Below are 16,199 nucleotides of genomic sequence, written 5' to 3'. Positions count from 1 at the left end.
GTAAGTATTCCTAGAAACTGAAACAAAACAAAAAAAATCCATTAAGACAGTATTTCAGCAAATTAACTTGTATTTAAATGTGTAACTCTATCCACCCAGATAGCTATGTAAGCAGCACAAACTACTGATATTCGCCATATATAAATATAAGCTCTTCTCAAGGCTTTAGCTACAGATGTCTTGCTTCATCTACTCTGTTTAATTAGTCAACTCCATGCATTACACCATCCTTATGTGCTTCTCAGGAGCACACACTTTCAAGATTGCAGTAAGCATCAAAAGAGGGAAGGAGGCAGAATAAAGGAGGGGCAGAGGCAAAATAAAAGTTTGGCTCTGATCAGGTCAAGAACCAGAAGTCTGAGATGAAGAAGAGAGGCCCCCAAAAATGTAACAGAATTAGTTATTGGCCTAGTAAGAGGACAAAGACAGATGGAGGAGGGCAAAGATCAACAGAACTGTGGTGCACCATACAAAAATATACAAGGAAATGGAACATGCAAGAGCAAGGAGACCACAGAGAGGAACCAACCAGTCTGTAAAATAGGCAAAGAGTGGCAAAAACGCAGCAATTCTGCAAAGCAAGAAATTTGCTTTTCTCTAAAGGAGAATCTCCCAAGAAAACCAGGGAAGAAAGACCAGGTAGACTTACTCATTAATGAAACTCAGAAAAAACTATGCTGTCATTGATTGCCGTGTTTTGCTTTCAGGGCATTTCCTCTCCCCCACCCAAAGGACAGGAAGCCTCACAATAGCTCACTTCCACCGCCGGTAAGGTCAGAACGTGTGCCAAGACTGCTCATTAATGAGAAAACTGAACGTCCCCAAGACCACCACATATATACAGTCTTAAAGTAAACTCACTTCTTAAAAGAAACATCAAAGGCACAAAGCAGCAATTCATGTATCCCAACAATATTAGCATCTATCTAGTAGCAAATAAAGTTACATGTCACTGGCTGCAAACAATGGCACAGTTACATAAAGTTCTTATTCAATCTATGCAAGGGCCAAACTAACTCACCTCTGTAAGCAAAATTGCTAGCATATCTTGTCTCTGAAAGCGTATCGCCAGATGTACAAGCGTGTACCCAACGTCAAAAGCAGAAGGGCGATTTAGCAGGCGTACTTCATCTGCAGTAAGCTGGCGGGCAATATCTCCTCCTGATGACTTGTAAGCTTCCACAGCAGCTAAATCACCTTCTACAACTCCTGAAGGAAAAAAAAAAAAATTACCTAGTGAATGAGCAACTCTGGATCAAACCACCTTATTTAATATAGTTTACCTCTCTCTATTCTGATGCAGACCTAACATACAAAGGTCAACTGCATACCAAGAAACTTGCAAATTTTTATTTCTTTTTTTAAACAGAAAATTACAAAATATTTACACTTACCTCACGTCCTAGACCATTTCCACTGTCCAAACTACTTGGGAGATACGGCAGATCAAAAGCCTGCTATGGAATGGTGCTGAGGACCCTTGATGAAATACCTAGCATAACACACTCACTAGCATTTCATTTGATCAGCAGTAGTGAAGTAAAGTCATTCACTCGTATTACAGAGATTAGTTTGATTATCATACCTTCCCTTGTAACTTATCTTAAAAACAAACTACTGGATCTAAGAAACAGATCCATTAAAAGGTTTTTGGAATAAGTGTCTTGCCTTTTTTTTTTTTCCCCAAATACAGTTTAAAACAGTGTTGGAAGAGGGTACAGAGCACAGAGTTTCTCTTCAGCTCACCATCTCTGCTACTAACTGAACATACACAGTTATCATTCAGGGTACGCTATTAAAACTGAGTTAAAGAGAAATTACGCACACATAGGGCTTCAACCTTGTGTTGCTTTACTTCCTAAAGCAAGATGGGGCAGGGGACACAACCCTAATGTCTTCTAGAGTCCCTGGGAACCTCTAACTTCTGTACCATGCTTCATATCAAGACCATGCATGCTAAATGCATTCTTTAGCTGCAACTATCAGAATACACCATCAAAAAGGTGTGGTGGTGTTATCTTAAACAGTATGAGTTCAAATAGAAGACCTCCTAAATTTAGAAATTCCTTCAACTACAAAGATTCTATTTTAAATATATGCTTCACAAAAGAATAGTGTAATGCTGTATTGAGGAAACAGAAAAGTCATCTTAAAGCTATCTTCAATAGGGAAGTAAATAAGAACAGAAGAGTAAGAGCACAGATCATAAAAACAAGAAAACTCTCTCCCCTATTTTCTGCAGCTAAACCTCCTTGCCAACTCCTAAGTGTTAGCAGTTGAGCAGAGGCCACAAGGCTGGAAACAGAAGCCCATCCTTCACTCAATTTGCTTACCAAGATTCAAAAATTGGTCAGAAGGGAAAGAGGTTAAGTCTCAATGGCACTCACTCCTGTTCAGGACCAAGATGCAAACTCCAGACAAAAAAAAAAAAAGTCTAACCCAAACAAACAAACAAAACCAACCCCAACACAACAAACTGTACTGCCTACTAGCAGAAAAGCACACTAACCTCTGGGCTGCTGGTTAATCCCGGATTTGGGAAGGCATTCTTAGCTCAGCCAGAAAATCTATCATTTTCAATGCTGAGATTATAAAGCTTTCAGAAGAAACAGAAGGAAAATGGATTATCAGTGCAAGACATTTCTCTACAAAGTTATCAGCTCAGCATAGTAAGCTTCTACAGATGAAAGATTATTCATTTCAGCAGTGGTCTAAAGCAGAGAAGTTCCAGAATACAAACTCAACTGCCAATTTTAGACATACAATGTCTACCCATTCATCAAGGACTCAAAATTCCTAACAGGCCAGGGCAGAATTAAAACAGTACAGGATGACAATTTCTTAGTTTTCTGATGCATGTTTCTGGTCTGTCTGTACAAGAAGACATTCCCGTTCCACTCTGGCATTAATGTCTCGTTCTGCTGAAGTGCCTGCCTATGTATTTAACCCCAGATGAGTTAAAGAACTAGTTAGACAACAGTTATGTCTGTCCATTTTAGTTCTTGTTCCATAGAAGTAAGAACTTTGCTGATGAAAAAAATACTTTATTTAAAATAAAGGCGTTGCTACTGATGGAGAAAAGCTACTTCAGTGAAGGGACATGAACACTGAAAATTCACTGGTCAGAGTTTCAAGACATTCTCCAAAACATGCAGCAAAGGAATGCAATACAGGATGTGCGACCAACATAGCTGTGTTCCCGTTGCAACAGTTTTGTCAATACATGCTGTATCCATAACAAGAATGCCAAGTACAGCATTTTAGTTCCATGCCAACCAAATGCACAAACTGACGGGGGTGGGGGGTGGGGGGGGTGGGGGGGAGTATGTGTGAGGTATCTGTGTGTACATACATCTCAAAGTCAGACAATTTCTCATGACCAATCCTCTTACAGCTCTGGCACAAGGTCACCTGTTAGCAAACACCCAAGAATCCACAGGGAAAGAAGAATCTTGATAGAAGAGCAGATTCTCTGCTATCTTATGATACCCTTGATTTTTTATTATTATATTAATTTCAGAAAGACATCTTCTTAAAGACTAATAGCCACTTCATACCTTTTTATATTTTAAGCCCTTCTATTGACACAGGAAAGATTCCTGTTAGCATATCTGCACCTTCCACCATACCACAGACCACCCAAGACTGGTAGGTAACCACTCTGACAATCCAAATATTCCAGACAAATTTCAAAATTCAAACAAACATCCTCAAAATGATCTTTCAATGACAGATGATCAGACCCAAAACATCATAACAGTTCCAGTCAGCCAGACTGTCAAGAACACGCTAGACTGTACTACATGCTGCTACAGCCTTAAGTCAGTGCCCAGTCAATTCATATTTGTAATTATTCTTTTAGTCCCCCACCCTTGGCTGCTAAGGCAACTTATTATCATCCCGCTCTTAACCAAACCTCAGCAACAACTGGGGTCTGAGACTGATGCTGAGCGATGGTCACGTGAGGTTTGGCAATGCCTTCGAGCACTAACTACTGCAAGTTGCAGTAAGGATCCAAACCAGTGACACGTGCTATATGCAGCAATGCCAGTTCTTGCAGTTTATTCCTACGTCTTGCAACACTTGACATTCCTAAAAGCCCCATGTTCTAGAATTAATTACTGAAATTGTTATACAAGCTGTCATTTAAGAAGTACATTTCTAAACTTCACTGATGAAGTTTAAGCTAAAGAGCAATACATACATCAAAAATAGGCAAACTGTGTGTGCTTTCTAGGCGCTATTTAAAAAACTAAGATTTAAAATGTTTTAGGTATAGGGTTGGCAATACTTTATCTAGAAGTGAAGAACAGTGATGGTGTGCTAAGTGACACATCAAACTACCACAGTTACAGCTCTTGGAGGATGGTGATGTGACCATGTACATGCATCATATCTGGTCATCCTTTATTCCTGAATCCAAACAGCCAAGTGACAATTCGGGGGTGGGAGGGGTGGGAAATTGTCAGGAAATTTTTATATCAAGTCCAAACTCACTTCTGGATGTACTAACTGTTTTGTATCTGAGTCTCAATAGATAAACTTGACACACAAAATCAAACCATAGAAAGCTCATCCTGTACCATTTTTTGCACAGAGTCCATTACAAGTCTATTTCTTATAAGAAGCTTCCTCTAACGGTTGGTACTAACCTGCAATGAAATACTGTGACCCAAGTACCCTGAGCATCACTACTGCAGGGCCTATATTCTATGGTCATTACAAACCTCTTTGGCCCCTCTTAGCCACAGCAAGAAGAGTCCAAACTTCTCTTTACCCATTCTACCAAATATCTATTTTAGCTGCTTCAAAAGAACAGGGAAAATTCCTGACAGCTCCTCAGGTGCCAGCCTGCTTACAGTGCCAGTCAGTAGACTCCAAGGCTGGAGTGAACACTGAGCAAAAATATAGTAATTTCTGTAACAGGCAGACAGCCAGAATTCTGAACCAGAAAACACAAATCTTGCCCCAAAACTACGAGGTAAAGTTGCCTACATGCAACATTCGTAAGAACTGCCTGCAATTCCTAAATTCAGTATCACCACTCCAAAATGAGGTCTCAATATGCTTTTATTGACAATAGGAGACACATTCCTACAATGGCTTTGATTCCTGTCAGATGAATGGGAGCCTCCAATTCATGCAGTTTATTTAAATAAAGCTTAACAAAACAATATTTACAAGAAATATTACAGAAATATTTACTGATGTTATAATTCACTACATTTCATAAGACACAAGTGCCTGATTACTTACACAAACAGCCTTTGAATCACGTTCCAATACAGTGCTGTGCCAGTTGGATTATTCCCCACTGACACCCACAGCATTCCTCAGACTGTTAAAATGTCAAAAGGAAGAGTGGCATTTGCCTTAAGATTGTTCACACAGCACCCTGAGCACTCCAGCACCTTAGACCTCTTGTGAGAGCATAGCTCTCATTAGTTATACGATGCAAACAGATCTTTATGACTCGATGTCTACATCTGCTCCACGTAGAGCAAGAATAGCTTTTCTGTAAAGTGGACTCCAGAAATGTTAGTTTGGTATTACAACTGAAGACACCAGTCTGTGTGTGTGTGTCCTCCAGCAAGTTTTGCTTTGCTTCATGCGCAAACACGTGACCAGAGCCTGACATCTGAAGTGACAGGACAGAATGCTAAGTGCTGCACCCAAGTCATGAGAAAATACAAGTGCAAGTTAGTATTCTGGGTTTACAGGTTCAGCTGTGTTCCCATTTGCAACTCAGGCATTTCCTCTTACTGGAATATTCTTTCACAGCACCAGGAGCCAAGGTTTCTTCTTCTTTTAGCAAAGCCCTGGTTCCTACAGATAGCACAGACCAGGAATATGCAATCTCAGTATACATGAGAAGCTACATGATAGAGATTAAGAAGGTTATTTAAAAAGGCTAAATTTAAAAAATATTAATAACCCAAAATAACTATTTGTACCACCTTGATCCCGTATTTTTTCTGCTACAACTGTTACAGCCACCTTCTTTACCAGATATCAGATATTACCGTTGCTCATATTAAATATGCCCATAATTAGCCTAGCTGCTAAAACCAAACTACTTCAGCTACGGTGCTATTAAATTTATTCTTTAGAATATGTAAATATTTATAGGCTTTAGTGCAGTCAAGTAAACTTGGAAAATACACAAGAGCTTACAAGTGTATCTAGAAAACTAAATCCTGTTTGCTCTAATTGCACAGTCCCAATGGCTTCAGAAGAGCCAGGAAAAAAAAAAAGTTTCCAGAGAATATACTGTAGCAGCAGCCTTTATTTATTTCACTATCTTTCTGATAGTTCTGGAGCATACTGGCTGGCACAACTTGCAAATGAAACAGGCAAATTCTTTCAGACAGACTGATGCAGTTCTGCCATTTTTCTACAGGGCAGCAGAGAGTCCAGGGGAAGCAGAACTGGGCAGCAGCACTGCCTCAGTGGGCCAGGACAGGGCCCCACCAGCGCCACGAACAGTTCCTAACAGCAGCAAGGCTTAAATACGCAGTGAGAGAGACTGAAGGCAAGTAAGCACAGAGAATAGTAACCCTCACTTCAACCATGTTTGCTGTCAGTTTAGTTAAAGGCTCCTCAACAGTACCTCAGCTGAGCTGCTGGGGAGACAAACGAGCAATCACAGAGCGGCGAAGCGCAGTGGGTCAGACAGCCCACAGTAGCTGACTCTGCAGGAGGCTCCTGACCCTCAAAAACTCTAAAAGCATCACTGTGTAAGAAGCACATATGCAGTCTTGCATATGCTACAGGGCAGGCATTCTAAATCTTTGAAGAGGTTGAACAGGATTAAGCTGAAATGAAACAAACAAAACCAAAAAAAATTCATTTCAGTAACAGACCTACTAAATACAACATTTTTTGCTAAATTAATGGAAGAGTGTGAAGGTGCCTCTGTTTAGATAAAATGTCTAAAGAACAACCCAAAGATTCAAGATTCTTTGATTCAAGGAGACAGTAATGCTACAGTAAACAATGCACTCTCACATTTGAGTAGACTACAAAAAGAAACACTTCTTCTTAAGGAGGTCATTGTGCTTCCTATGTGGGACAATTGTAATCAACCTCACTATTCCTTGAAGAGCTTGATAATAGAAGGCAAGTTTCTCCAAGAACCAAATTACACATTTTGAAAGTCAGAAGTAGAGACAGATCCCTCCATAACATACACCAAATCAGAAACATAGAGCCCTGTGCTGCTTCTCTTCTGCTACAGATACAATTGCAAGTGGTCTACATCATATATGTGCTCTCATTTACTCATCTACAGATTGATCCCAAGATTGGTTTCTAAGTGCCAAGGTGACCTTCCAGCAAGCCAGGGCTGAGCAGCTGACACACTAAAATCTAATTCTGACACTTGTTAAAAATCTTACTGCTCCTCTAGCATCAAGAGTCCCGAGGAGCTATGGTTAGACCACACAAGCTGTAGCATTCTCTGGAGCTCAGCCCTCACCTTCCTCCAACTATTCACCAGAGGCACATCAGATGGCCATAAAGAAAGTTTTACTCTCAGTAACTACCCCATTTCAGCATTCTGAGCACCAAAAATATTCAGTCTGAGAAGAATTTCTCCTCTTAGAGGAAGAACGCCTTTGCAAACAAGTATGACACATCAATTAATACAAAAGAGAGGGATTGCCTGAAAAACCTTTATGGGCCTCTAAGCACACCCTTCAGTTCATTCTCCTCTCTCTGTATTTCCAGGACCTCCCTTGTTAGTATTAGCACACAATCAACAGCAGATCACTCTCTAGGTAATGACAGCTAGAGATAGAACCTTCTGTACACCAAATTTTTTAAATTGTTCAAGCTCAACAACCTGCATCAGCTTAAAAGTAAATTACTTCCAAGACAACATGTACCTTAAACTTGAAGCCATCCAATGCATGAGAGCATGATTACCACCTATTCTTTTTTCCATGCAAACAGCTCTTACACCTACATACAGTCCATGTAGTATGTTTCTAATATATCAGTACAAGACAAAGCAGCACACACATAAGAAGAACTGTTGAAAGATGTCCTCATCCTCTCCTCCTATCTGTCAGAGGTATCCACACCCCTTGGTGCATTAAAGGCCCATCAGGTGCTTTCAGGATTGCACCCTAAAGGGAGGCTGGACAGTGGAAAATCATGAATGATATTAAAGTTAAGTATCAGTGCTTCCAAAGCAAATTTAAATAACTATTTTTAACTTCATCATCCAATCAATTATTTTTAGCATAAAATACCACTGAGTGTTTAAAAAAAAAAGTAGTCAGGAGACCAAACTAGAAGTGTGTTTCAGGAGTTAAGATTTTCTACCAAGGAGTAAGGCACACAGAGTTTTACCTACTCTACACAAATGTAAAGTTGTTATGATACAATGTATGTATAGGACACAGACAAATACAACAAGATTTCTTATCCTGGTGAAGCTTACATCATTGCTACCTGGCACAGCAGACAAGTACGCCAAGTCATCCTTCTCAGCATCACAAAGGAACAGGGGAAGGAGGCCAGGCTGTTCAGCTCACACCAGGGACCCTTCCCCCCCAGCCATCCCAACAGGCACCGTTTGCCATCTTTATCCAAAGCCAGCATGGCAGGTACTCACTTGTCAGTGACTAATTCATGCTATACTTCCCCAAACAGCTCAAGCTAGCCTAAACTTACACCAGCAAGAAACGGTGCGTGACCCTTCCCCGCCTCCTGCAGCTTGTTCCCACCCATATACTTCCCACTCCCTTATTACAGCATAAATAGCCCCATCAAGGTTTAGCTGTACCAGGGACGTGATGAGGAAACCAGTCTGGGTTTACTAAAACAGCAAAACCAACAAACAAAACAACCACCACACCCTCCCACAAAAATATCCCCCAATCAAGCTTATCAAGCTTCATTTTTAGCAAGATTAGTTTCCAGATGCACTTCATTGGACACTGGCATGCAAACATGCCAGGAAGACAGAAACAAGCAACTACTTTGGGTGGCAGTGCCAGCTGAAAGCACCTTGGTATCTCAGTCCCTTCAGAGCACCTTTATTGCCAGTGAAGAGCCACATGCTCTGCAAGACACGGAGCAGGAGGTGGCCTCCACCTCTCCTGTAGCTGCAGAGCGGTCTGGGACACTGCTCAGCCAGCTTCGTACCTGGACAGAACAACTCTCCTTTCCCACATGGTTTGTGCATGTTTGGGTAACACATTTGGCTCTATTTCAGAAAGCTGAAGGGAGAAAAGGACAGAGGGGGGGGAAAAAAAAACCCTGTTAGAGAGATAACGTAGCCGATAAAGGAAAAACTAAGCAGGCACGTATGTAAGAATACTAGGAATGAACTAACAGTCCTTTTAAGGATGTGCTGCAAAACAAGATTCATTACAGATTGCTCTAAATATTTTGGATTTAAGAAACACACTCTTAGTTGTGTCTTTCACACAGCTAAGAAGAATGTCTGTCTACTTGGCTTTGGAGCCACCACCCTCAGCAGGGGAAGTCTGTCCCGTGATGGTAGCAGCCGCCTTACTGACTTCAACCAAAAGAGCAGAGCATACTCTCTTGAAGCACTGAATAAGCAGGGTTGGAGAGAAAAAAGGAAAAAGAGAAGAAATGCAGTTTACTTTTCATCTGCAGGCTACAGTTCAAGCTCAGGAGTTAAACACACAATCCAAGAATCCCCAGCAGTGCCCTGCAGCAACCACACTCTGCTAGCACCACTGTAAAACCTAGCCCTGAAGTGCCCTGAGAGGGGAAGCTTCAGCAAGTACTGAAGTGTAAGCCCCAAGCAAATTCTGAATCCTAGAAAGGTTTTATAGCCATGACCATCTTCATCCATTTGTACTACTTAAATCACAGCCAGCTGTAACCAGCTTCACCTGGCCCCACAGCAGTACTGCTCAGCTTACACATCAGACTCCCTAAGCCCCACAGGCCACCAAACCTCTCTTATAGTCTCTAGTACAGATACCATGAGTTAGGTAAAAGACAACGGAGCTTAATTTTAAATATACATTCACTTCCCACCCTGCCAAGAACTGAATCATCTTGGACTTCACATTAACCTTGTACTAGGCCAGTACAGTAGAAAGCATTGGTGTCCTTGCAAAGGCATTTGTAATTTCTTACTGTAATTCAAAGTGGCATTTGTAGCAAGTCATTTTATTCAACAGCCATATTTACTAGATGTTCTGCTTTGATTTTAATAAATTTTAACCAAATGAATCAGTTCTAAAATCTCATCCTTTTGTGAAAGGATCATTTGAAGGATATATCCACTTATCCACTGCTGCAAAAAACAAGTCAAAAACAAAAAACAACATTCAAGTACATTTACTTGCAGAGTTTGAAGCAAGCTGAGTGGTGGAGTTGACATGCCTGAGGGAGGGGATGCCATCCAAAGGGACCTGGACAAGCTGGAGGCATGGGCCCAGGTGAACCTCATGAGGTTCCACATGGCCAAGTGCAGGGTCCTGCACCTGGGTCAGGGCAACCCCTGGTGTCAGTATAGGCTGGGTCTGAGGGGATGGAGAGCAGCCCGGCCGAGAAGGGCTTGGGGGCACTGGGGGAGGAAAAGCTGGACATGAGCCGGCAATGTGCGCTCGCAGCCCGGAAGGCCAACCGTGTCCTGGGCTGCACCCAAAGCTGTGTGGCCAGCAGGGCGAGGGAGGGGATTCTGCCCCTCTGCCCCGCTCTGGGGAGACCCCCCCTGCAGTGCTGCGTCCAGCTCTGGAGCCCTCGGCACAGGAGAGACATGGACCTGCTGGAGCCAGTCCAGAGGGGGCCACAGAAATGATCAGAAGGCTGGAACACCTCTGCTGTGAGGACAGGCTGGGAGAGTTGGGGTTGTTCAGCCTGGAGAAGAGAAGGAACGGGGGAGACCTTACTGCAACTTTCCAGTACTTAAAGGGGCCTTAGAAGAAAGATGGGGACAGACTTTTTTTTAACAGGGCCTATAGCGACAGGATAAGGGGTAATGGTTTTAAGCTAAAAAAGAGGGGAGATTTAGACTAGGTATAAGGAAGAAATTTTTAACCATGAGGGTGGTGAAACCCTGGCCCAGGTTGCCCAGAGAGGTGGCAGATGCCCCATCCCTGGAAACATCCCAGGTCAGGTTGGACAGGGCTCTGAGCAACCGGATCTAGTTGGGGATGTCTCTGCCCATTGCAGTGGGATTGGACTAGATGGCCTTTGAAGGTCCCTTCCAACCCAAACTGTTCTTTGATTCTGTGAAAAGGGGAATGCCGCTAATCCTTCCAATTCAGAAAGAACACCCTCCATCAAGGAAACTATTCATGCTGAAATGCAAAAGTTGCACTCATGACATTTTGTAGAACCCAGATTTGCAAGGAATAGAAGCCTTTGTGGCATGTCTATTTACTGAGGTGGGTAGAGCATTAATGGATATCTCCCAAAAGAGAACCCACCAGTACAGAGGTGCTTTTCTAAATACACACAAGCTACATGTCTACCTTCATGCTTCAGCTAAAATGAACAGATGTGGAAAAAAAGCAGTTTGATACATGTTTTTAATAACATTTGAAATTAAATGTAAAATCTAGTAAAAAGAACTTTATACTAGAGTTGAGATTCAATGAGGGAGTTCAACTGAACAGCTGTCCTAGAAGTACCTTACCCTTCTGAAAGATACTATCTTCTAAGAGAAAATAAAATAACCAGTCTGTCAAGAAGTACTCCTATTCCTGCTCTTCTAATCTTTAACTTCAGGGAAAGCTACACTATGTACATCCAAATACTTTAAACAGATACATCTCTCCCACATAAGATAAACTCAAAGCAAACAGACCCTCCACAACTGACTGAGCTTAAACATGGAGGTACGCAGTCTGAAGTTACCAAATCCTAACAAGCCAACACTTGTCAGCTGGACTATGGCAACAGACTACATACCAACTCTCACTCCATCAATTTTCACAAACTTACTTGACATTTAACATGAACTTGTCCTATTTTATAACTGTGTTTGGCTAAGGATTGACAAGTGCTCAGCTCAGCCAAAAGTCACAAGAGCTCCAGTTGGCTAACAAACAGTAACTCACTAAGTCACTGTAACTCAGTTGATTTCAATGGTAAGAACATATGCTTTAGGCAAAATTGTTCAACTGACAGTTAAATTGTTTTAAGTATGTCACACTAAAGAAAACAAAACAACCAGCCCAAATGTGGCTTATTGCTTTTAAGACTACTGGTTAAACTGGTATACTTTTCCAATATAGATACGCTCTGCAAAATGTCCAGAGACAATTGCAAAAGAATCTATGAAGCTTTCATCAGTCTTCCTAAGATTATTCCCACTACCAGGAGTATTTGGAAAAATATGACATCTGTGACCTGCATAATGAAATTCTGAGATGAAAGATCAATAATTAACAGCTTTGCTTGACGCTTGCCCTGCCCCGGTTAAAAAGCTGAAGTATAGTAAGTGTTTAAGTCAGAAAGGAATCCATTAAATCTTTCAGTAGAACAGTAGTAAAAAAAAAAAAATCAGCACATAACCCCATTTGGCATTCTGGCTTTCTCATCAAGATCCCTTCAAGATACCTTCAAACTATTTTCATTTTAAAAGAACCAAATCATTATTACCTTACAAAATTTCTATGAACATAGTTTTGAGTTTCATGTACAACTGTATAGTCACAAGCAACACTAAATACTTGCAAAACTCAGGTTCTTAAATATAAACACAACCATTCCCACACATATTAAATCTGAATGCATGAAATATTTAAAATAAGATCGGAATAGCAAAAAAAAAAAAAAATTCAATTTTTGAAAAGCAGAGGGAAAAAACCCTAATATTTAATGCCATTGCTATCAGAATGCAAGATTGATGCTTGTAAGGCACAGGAACTACCTCCTCCAACAACTGCTCTTGAGTATTCGATAACTTGCGAAATACCATACAGAATTTCGATTGCTTCATTTCAGAAGGAAAAAAACACTGCGCATCTGCTAGCATGTAAGGAGCTGAAGGTATCAGAAAATACTGAGGCATCTAACTATTTTCAAAAGGAAATGTGTTTGTCCAACTATTCACACAACACAAAAATAAACTGGAATATTTATTAGCTCAGAGAAACCAAACCCATGACACCCATAAGAACATTTACACCTGATCAAATACATTAAATAAAAGAGCTCCACAAATTAGTTTTTCAATTTTAACAACCATGAAGTGACTTCATGAAACATTAAGGAACAGTATGAGACATAGTAGTAGCAGCACTAGAGTCTCAAATGAAGTGTTTTACTCTAAAAATAGTCGCGTATTTTCAAGCGTTTAACCTGCTTGTATGCTAGGGCACAAGATATCTGCTTCTGGGAAGTTACAGCACAAAAGTTAACTCACAAGGTCAATAACTGAAGAAAACCCTGCTCTCACATGTCTCTGTTCTTTAACAGCATTGGGAGAATTATCCAGAATTTCCTTAGGAAAGCACTAAAATACAAAACAAAATTGGTATTTGAATTTTTTGAAGCAGTTGACTACAAAAATACTTTCAGAAAGCCTGTAAACATTTACAACACAGTATCTGTATTAATACAACATTATTACTTTCAAGGTCAGTATTACACATGCAGTTTCTTGGAGCTACATATTTTGGTGTTATTTTTAACATCTGACAGAGCATCTTGTACTGTTGCGAGCTCTACACTGTTTACAAATACTCCCAAGCTGCAGCTGCTGATTCTACTAGCATATCTTGCCATAGCAAAAAAGAAGAGTAATTTAATTACCCAGTAATGGCATTTTTTACAGTACTATATGCATTACATTGTTCTGTAGACTGGTTTTGTATTTTTTCCACCTTTCAGCAACTACATAGAACAACAGGATTTGGTTACAAGGATATCCATTTCTACAAAAGGTCAAAAAAGTCCAAGCATAGTTGGGAAACACGTCTAACCCCATTCAGATTACTGATGAACTCTGCACCCTCTCTTAGAAGGTGCTATTTCAGGAACTTCTACATTTGGTTTAATTTTTAAAATTAAAATGCAGAGATTAAAAAAAGCGTTTTCAAAACTAAATGCAAGTTTATGTTTTAATTCTTCATTTTCCCAAAATACCTAAGCACAGGCATAACAGTATAAGTAGCAGCAAACAACTTACCAACACAAGCATTTAGAAACAGCCAGTCAGTCTTTTTCATTCTATTTTTTATTTGCTTTAGTTTTTTGAAGTCAACTTCAAGTTCCTCCTTGCTGCCAACAGCTCCAGCCAATTCAATTCTTTGGAAGTCCATTTTCACATCAGATTCACGTTTGGTTGTAGGTGGAGATCTTCTTTGGCTATTACCACTACTACAGCTTCCCCTCCATCGAGCTCTGTCTTGCTCATTTATGATCGAAGAAGCCTCTTCTGTGTCTGCCAGTTCTATTGCTTCTATGTTGTTAGGTCTGGGATGATCACATACAACACATTTCCTGGCCTTCGCCCAGTTTTCATATGTACAAACAGAACAAGTCCAGTGCTGAGCCCTTGTGTTTAGTTTATTTCTGTCATTATATTCCTCACATGGATCAACAGAAAAAGGGACTGGTCTTGAACCAGAACCTGAAGACTGAGGAGACTCTGTGGGACTCCTGGTCCTACGTTGAGACAAGCACTGAGTACATCTTATCGCTCTTGGCCAGTTCAAGTATGTGCACATGTGGCACGACCACTTATTTGCACTTTCCATACTGTAAGATGATTTAACCCTTGGTCTTGCACTAGAATCTGGACATATCAAAGGACTACTCCCTCCTTCAATGCTTGTAGGATCCCAGTCTCTACCAATATCACTTGAACCACTTTTAAATGGATCTTCTGTGATAATTGTTCCACTAGGCCTCTGAGCACGACACATGGTACATTTGATTGCAGATGGCCAATTTTCATATGTACAATACTCACAAGCCCATTTAATTCCACGCTCTGTCATCGTGCACTTCTTGAAATTAACTGTGTCAGGCAGAAAGCTAAGTAATCAGAATACATCATTAGTACACAATGGTTGCATAGGAGCTCTGTTTTCAAAAAAAAAGTAATTGAGATTTAACCCAGTTGATGAGTACTGCATTAAATATAAAAGTCAGGCTGGGCAAACAGGTAATCTTTTTTTCTTGATACTATTAGAACAATGGAAAAACACTATGTAAAGGATAAGACTTGAGCTAACTGCATTTTAAATGCAGAATTCAGGATTTCCTAGTGCAGAAATGAAAACTCAGTCCTGCATTTCTGGAATTTCTTAAATTTGAACTGAGGCTTCCAAGACAAATTCAGAAAACAGATACACAGAATTCTGGAGAACAGACAAGTAGAGCTACAGAAACAAGCCACAAATATTAAATTATTGAAATAAAACTCAATATAAATATAGTAGTTCAAGAAAAGGAACACAAAATATAGATCCTGTGAGGTCTACTGCAACACCTCACAGGATTTGGAAGGAAGGAGTATCAGGCGGACAGTTATACAATGAGTAAGCAGTTCTTTCAGAAAAGGAGGGTGTAGGAGTTGATATAAAATGCATATATTTGAAAATTTTATACATGTGCTTAACCAAGATTAGGCCTTGATTGGACATCATTCATAACAGTAGTGTTATGAAGTTAAAATACCACTTGAAAGCATGCACAAGCTGCATGTGTTGACAAGATAACATAGTATTTTCATACTACAAATCCAAATTTCAATCCAGTTCCAACTCACTTTTTCTCTAATGAAGAGGGGATTCTGTCTTCATGCTGGCTCACACCTTTTCCTCAGATTGCCAAATATGAAGGATGAGACTAAGCAGATAATTATTCCTGTAAACAAAATGAAAACAGACTCATTATAGGTTTCCTACTGGACCTGAGTAACCAGAAAGTCAATTATTAAATGCCACGCCTATTCTGATCACAATTTACTTGTTTAAACTCAGTCATGACCTGCTGAGACTAACATATGGAGTGATAAACCAATATTTATAAAGAACTAGTTGTCTCACAAGTGATCAATCTGCTGAAGTAAAAGAACTAAATCCAAGCAACGTCAAATTGACACCAAAACATTTATAAACACTTCTACTGCAATCTGAACCTTAGGATGGGGAAGGAAAAAAAAAGCTTTGTGTAGAGGGCATAATAAAGGGAAAGGGTGAGGCAGGCAGATAAAGGACAAGTAGAAAAATGCATACAGTCTATTTCTT

The 16,199-nt window shown here is 40.3% G+C and overlaps 1 protein-coding gene across 1 annotated transcript in view; it reads right to left on the bottom strand.

Annotated features, from left to right (window-relative positions):
• ZRANB1 (zinc finger RANBP2-type containing 1) overlaps positions 1-14,945 on the bottom strand; it is a gene marked incomplete at its 5' end in the record, with an annotated part of 31,135 nt that extends 16,190 nt beyond the window's left edge. The window contains 2 exons of the mRNA XM_082002201.1: positions 1,022-1,209; positions 14,132-14,945. Coding sequence (XP_081858327.1) covers positions 1,022-1,209; positions 14,132-14,945 — 1,002 coding nt within the window. The remainder of the gene's footprint in view (positions 1-1,021; positions 1,210-14,131) is intronic.
• Positions 14,946-16,199: the final 1,254 nt, after the last annotated feature.

The sequence above is a fragment of the Phaethon aethereus genome (assembly GCF_964289735.1).
Source record: "Phaethon aethereus genome assembly, chromosome: 7".
Lineage (NCBI taxonomy): Eukaryota > Metazoa > Chordata > Aves > Phaethontiformes > Phaethontidae > Phaethon > Phaethon aethereus.
This window is presented reverse-complemented; position numbering and strand designations above follow the sequence as displayed.